We start from the raw sequence: 4,401 nt of genomic DNA on the forward strand, positions 1-4,401 counted from the left end.
GTGTGTGTGTGTGTGTGTGTGTGTGTGTGTGTGTTGGGGGGGGCGGTTCTTTCCCCTGCCTGCTATGGATCGTTAATCTTTAGGCAGTTCTTCATGTCACTGCTAATGGCAGGCCAAGTCTCTGGTTGCCTGTACAGGAACAAATTTGAACAAGAGGAATTGGAGCGCTGCTTGAGACGGGAGGAAATGCTAACGTTCCATTAACAGCTGAAATTCAGCTGAAAATTATAAACTGAAAAATTGAATAGAGGACAATCATTTTATGGCCTCCGGCCCCACGCTCCCACCCAGCCATTCACACTTTTTCACTGGGGTCTGTTGTGACCTGCGTTCTGAACGGCTCATTTCACAAAGCAAGAGACAGCTGTAAATGTACAACTGTTCCCCATACCCGGCTTGCCAGAACGCTCTGCTGAAACAGTGCTCCAACTTTCCCTTGTCCTAGAGAAGGGAGGGAAATCTTTTTTTCAGCACAGGAACTCAATGTCAGATGAAGGCGTTCACTCAGCAGGGTAGGAAATCTGCTACACGAGAAGTGCATTTTTAAGGCTCCATGACTGCACTTTGATTTCAAAAGCAATAAACTGCGGAGATGTGAAAAAAGAAGCTGCCAAAGCAACAGCAGCCTTACATAACATTCAGCAAGACTTTTCCTCCAAAAAAACAAATCACCAGCCTTTAGCATTTTTCTTACCTGAGGCATCAGGTGTTCTCCATCCTTTAGCCAGCTATAGGAAGGCTTCGGCCTCCCATTTGCTTTGCACTCCCAAAAGATACTTTCCTCGATAGCGACCCGAGCATCGCTTGTTTTCTGAATCCAATTGGGTTGGGCTGCAATGCAGAAAGTAATGAATAAAGCCTCATGTCTGGAAGAGAAAGTGTATTTTCCTTGATGCTAGTGAACACCCAAATATAATATATTTACTTATAAATTCACAGTATTTAAGAGCATTTGATTTAACAGCCTATTTAATGGCACTGGAGAATTTCTTTTTTTTTCCCCTATGGGTCTGATTCTGCTTTTCTTGAAGACAGTTGGAACAGGAGCACGGCTTATTTGCCCAACTTTATTTTGAATGGAAATGTTTGATGAGGAAAGATATCTCCAGAATATCATGCGTAAGCCATGATCGAACAAAGCACATACACAGTCCCACTGAAATAAATGGTACTGGCAGCATGCTTAAAATAACTGATTTTCTGCATAGGGATGTTTCCCTAAATCTGGGACTTAATACAAAACCCTAAATAAATGTATGTAAACTTTGAGTGAGTCATCAGGCACTACAGAATCATAGAAAATGAGGGTTGGAAAGGACCTCAGGATCATTTAGTCCAACTCCCTGTTCAAAGCAGGACCAGCCCTCACTAGATCATCTCAGCCGGGGCTTTGTCCAACTGGGCCTTAAAAACCTCCGAAGATGGAGATTGCACCACCTCTCTGGGTAACCTGCTCCAGTGTTTCACTACTCTCCTACTGAGAAAGTTTTTCCTCATATCTAACCTAAACTTCCCTTGCTGCAACTTGAGACCGTCGTTCCTTGTTCTGTCATCTGCCACCACTGAGAACAGCCCAGCTCCATCCTCTTATGAACACCCCGTCAGGTAGTTGAAAGCTGCTATCAAATCCCTCCTCAGACTTTTCTTCTGCAGACTAAATAAGCCCAGTTCCCTCAGCTTAGCCTCGTAAGTCATGTTCCCCAGCCTCCCCAACCATTTTTGCTGCCCTCTGCTGGACTCTCTCCAACTTGTCCACATCTTTTATGTAGTGCGGGGCCCCGAACTAGACACTGTACTGCAGATGTGGCCTCACCAGTGCCGAACAGAGGGGAATAATCACTTCCCTTAATCTGCTGACAATGCTCCTACTAAAGCAGCTCAGTATGCCATTAGCCTTCTTGGCAACAAGGCACATTGTTGGCTTATATCCATCTTATTGTCCACTGTAAACCCTAGGTCCTTTTCTGAGAGTTGCTGCTTAGCCAGTCAGCCTCCAGCCTGCACCAGTGCATGGGATTGTTCTGTCCTAAGTGCAGGACTTTGCACTTGCCCTTGTTGAGCCTCATGAGATTTCTTTTGGTCCAAATCCTCCGATTTGTCTAGGTCACTCTGAATCCTACCACTATGCCCCAGCATATCTACTACACCCCACAACTTTGTGTCACCTGTGATCTTGCTGAGGGTGCAATCCATCCCACCTTCCAGATCATTAATGAAGATACTGAACAAAACCGGCCCCAGGATCAACCCCTGGGACACTCCACTTGATACCACTTGCCAACTAAACATTGAGCTATTGATTACTACCCATTGAGCCTGACAATCCAGCTGGCTTTCTATCCATCTTACAGTCCATTCATCCAACTCAGACTTTCTTAGCTTGCTTGCAAGAATGCTATGGGAGATGGTATCAAAAGCCTTGCTTAAATCAAGGTATATTACGTCCACTACTTTCCCTGCAACCACAGAGCCAGTTATCTCAACATCTCAGTTATCTCTGCAATCACATCAGCCACTTCCCTCAGCACCCTTGGGTGCATCCCATCTGACCCCATATACTTGTACACACTCAACTTTGCTATATAGTCCCTGATCTGTTTTTTCACCACTGAGGGCTGCTGACCTGCACCCCAAACGGTGCTGCCTGGTGAAGTAGTTTGGGAGCTGGCCTTACTTGTGAAGACCGAGGTAAAAAAGGCATCAAGCACTTCAGCCTCTTCCTCATCATCTGACCCTAGGTTGCCTTCCCCATTCTGTAAGGGATCCACACTTTCCCTGGCCTTCCTCTTGTTGCTGACATGCTTGTAGAAACCCTACTTGTTACCCTTCATGTCCCTTGCCAGCTGCAACTCCAGTTGCACTCTGGCCTTTCTGACTTCATCTCTGCATGCCCAAGTGATACTCCTCCCTAGTCATCTGTCCAAGCTTCCACTTCTTGTAAGCTTCCTTTTGTGTGCTCTCTAAAGAGTCCTCTGCTAAGCCAAAGACTACACACCCTTCTAATACACTCCAACCCCAAATTATCTTAATAATGGGCCTACATCCAAAGTACAAAACCTTGAAGGGTTAGTGTTCAGCTCTGACTCCATGCACACCTCATTGCAGCCCCTTCTGTACTTTAGGGCCAATGGGTTCTCTACTGTAACCCACTCTCAAATGACTATCTCTTGCTTATGTGACTAATACTTTGGAAATCACTAGCTGCGTCTATGCAGCCTCTTGGTGAACCCTGGAGTACCTCTGAGGAATAAACTCTACAGTTTAAGTAGAGGAAACAGTGGCCATTAGTAGGACCCAGGAAGGTCTGAATATAACTGTGCTTCCCAGTTTACAGGCAGGCTTGAGTATTCATGGATTGTGTTGGGCTTATTTTTTGGCAGCCTCTGCACCCTCTCTAGAGGCTGCAAAGGCATGGCAAATGAGACCAATCCTGAGGATAACAGGTTACAAACCTAGGACCTTAACCCAGAAGGTATTCAACAGGGCTGTGCGAAGCTTCAGTCCCCGATTCGATTTGGCAGAGATTCGGTCCGATTTGGTGGCTGAATCTCCAAATCGGAATCAAATCAGGAGACTCTTTAATCTCTCTGAATCAAATCAGAGAGATTCGGAAAGATTAAACGATTCAGACATATATACAGCTTTAAATGTTTTTTCTACATACCTCGAGGTACCAGGCACATCTTGAATCCTGGGATGCTCCATCTGCCCCAGCATCTCACAGGAGCGTGGGGGGTCCCCAGCACACTCAGCAGCAGACCCAGAAGTGGACTAGAAGTACTTCTAGTCCACTTCTGGGTCCTCTGCTGAGCACATGGGGAGGCCCCCATGCTCTTCTGGGACAATCCATCCATCCCAGCATCTCAGCATTCACGAACTGCACCTGGTACCTCGAGGTATGTAGAAAAAACATTTAAAGCTGTGTCTATGGCTGAATAGCCGATTCTCTAAATCAGCATCGGATCTTCAGATTCGGCCTCATCAAATCGGGGCCATGATCCGAATCAATTAATCGAATCACTGTCCCTGATTCAGGCCGAATCCAAATCCGAATCAAATGCGGCCCGTTTTGGACACCCCTAGTATTCAAGTACTTGCTTTAGTTTACTTTTTAAATAGACCTTTGTGAAAACTGGTGTTTGCACAAACATTTTCTTAGTTTAGTTTCATGTGGGTTTCAGCACCCTGAAACTATTGAGATTCAAAACTCAGAGCAAATTTCAGAGAAAAATACCAAGTTTTGCTGGGAACCATGCAAAACTTCAGAGCTTTGTGTATTATCCCCGAAAACCACATCCAACCAGGTTCATCACCAATTCACCACACAAACTTCAGCGAATGTTTCAACAAACTTGATCTGAGTTTCTATGTTATATAAAAATCTGCCACATTTCGGGCGGG

At 45.4% G+C, this 4,401-nt stretch overlaps 1 protein-coding gene across 1 annotated transcript in view; it reads right to left on the reverse strand.

Annotated features, from left to right (window-relative positions):
• The window catches only part of CNTN4 (contactin 4), a 281,651-nt gene that overhangs the window by 137,835 nt on the left and 139,415 nt on the right, over positions 1-4,401 (reverse strand). Inside the window, exon 7 of the mRNA XM_019504718.1 lies at positions 695-831. Within this exon, the coding sequence (XP_019360263.1) occupies positions 695-831 (137 nt within the window). The remainder of the gene's footprint in view (positions 1-694; positions 832-4,401) is intronic.

Source organism: Gavialis gangeticus, unplaced genomic scaffold (genome assembly GCF_001723915.1).
Source record: "Gavialis gangeticus isolate Ggan-Ray unplaced genomic scaffold, GavGan_comp1, whole genome shotgun sequence".
Taxonomy (NCBI): Eukaryota; Metazoa; Chordata; order Crocodylia; family Gavialidae; genus Gavialis; species Gavialis gangeticus.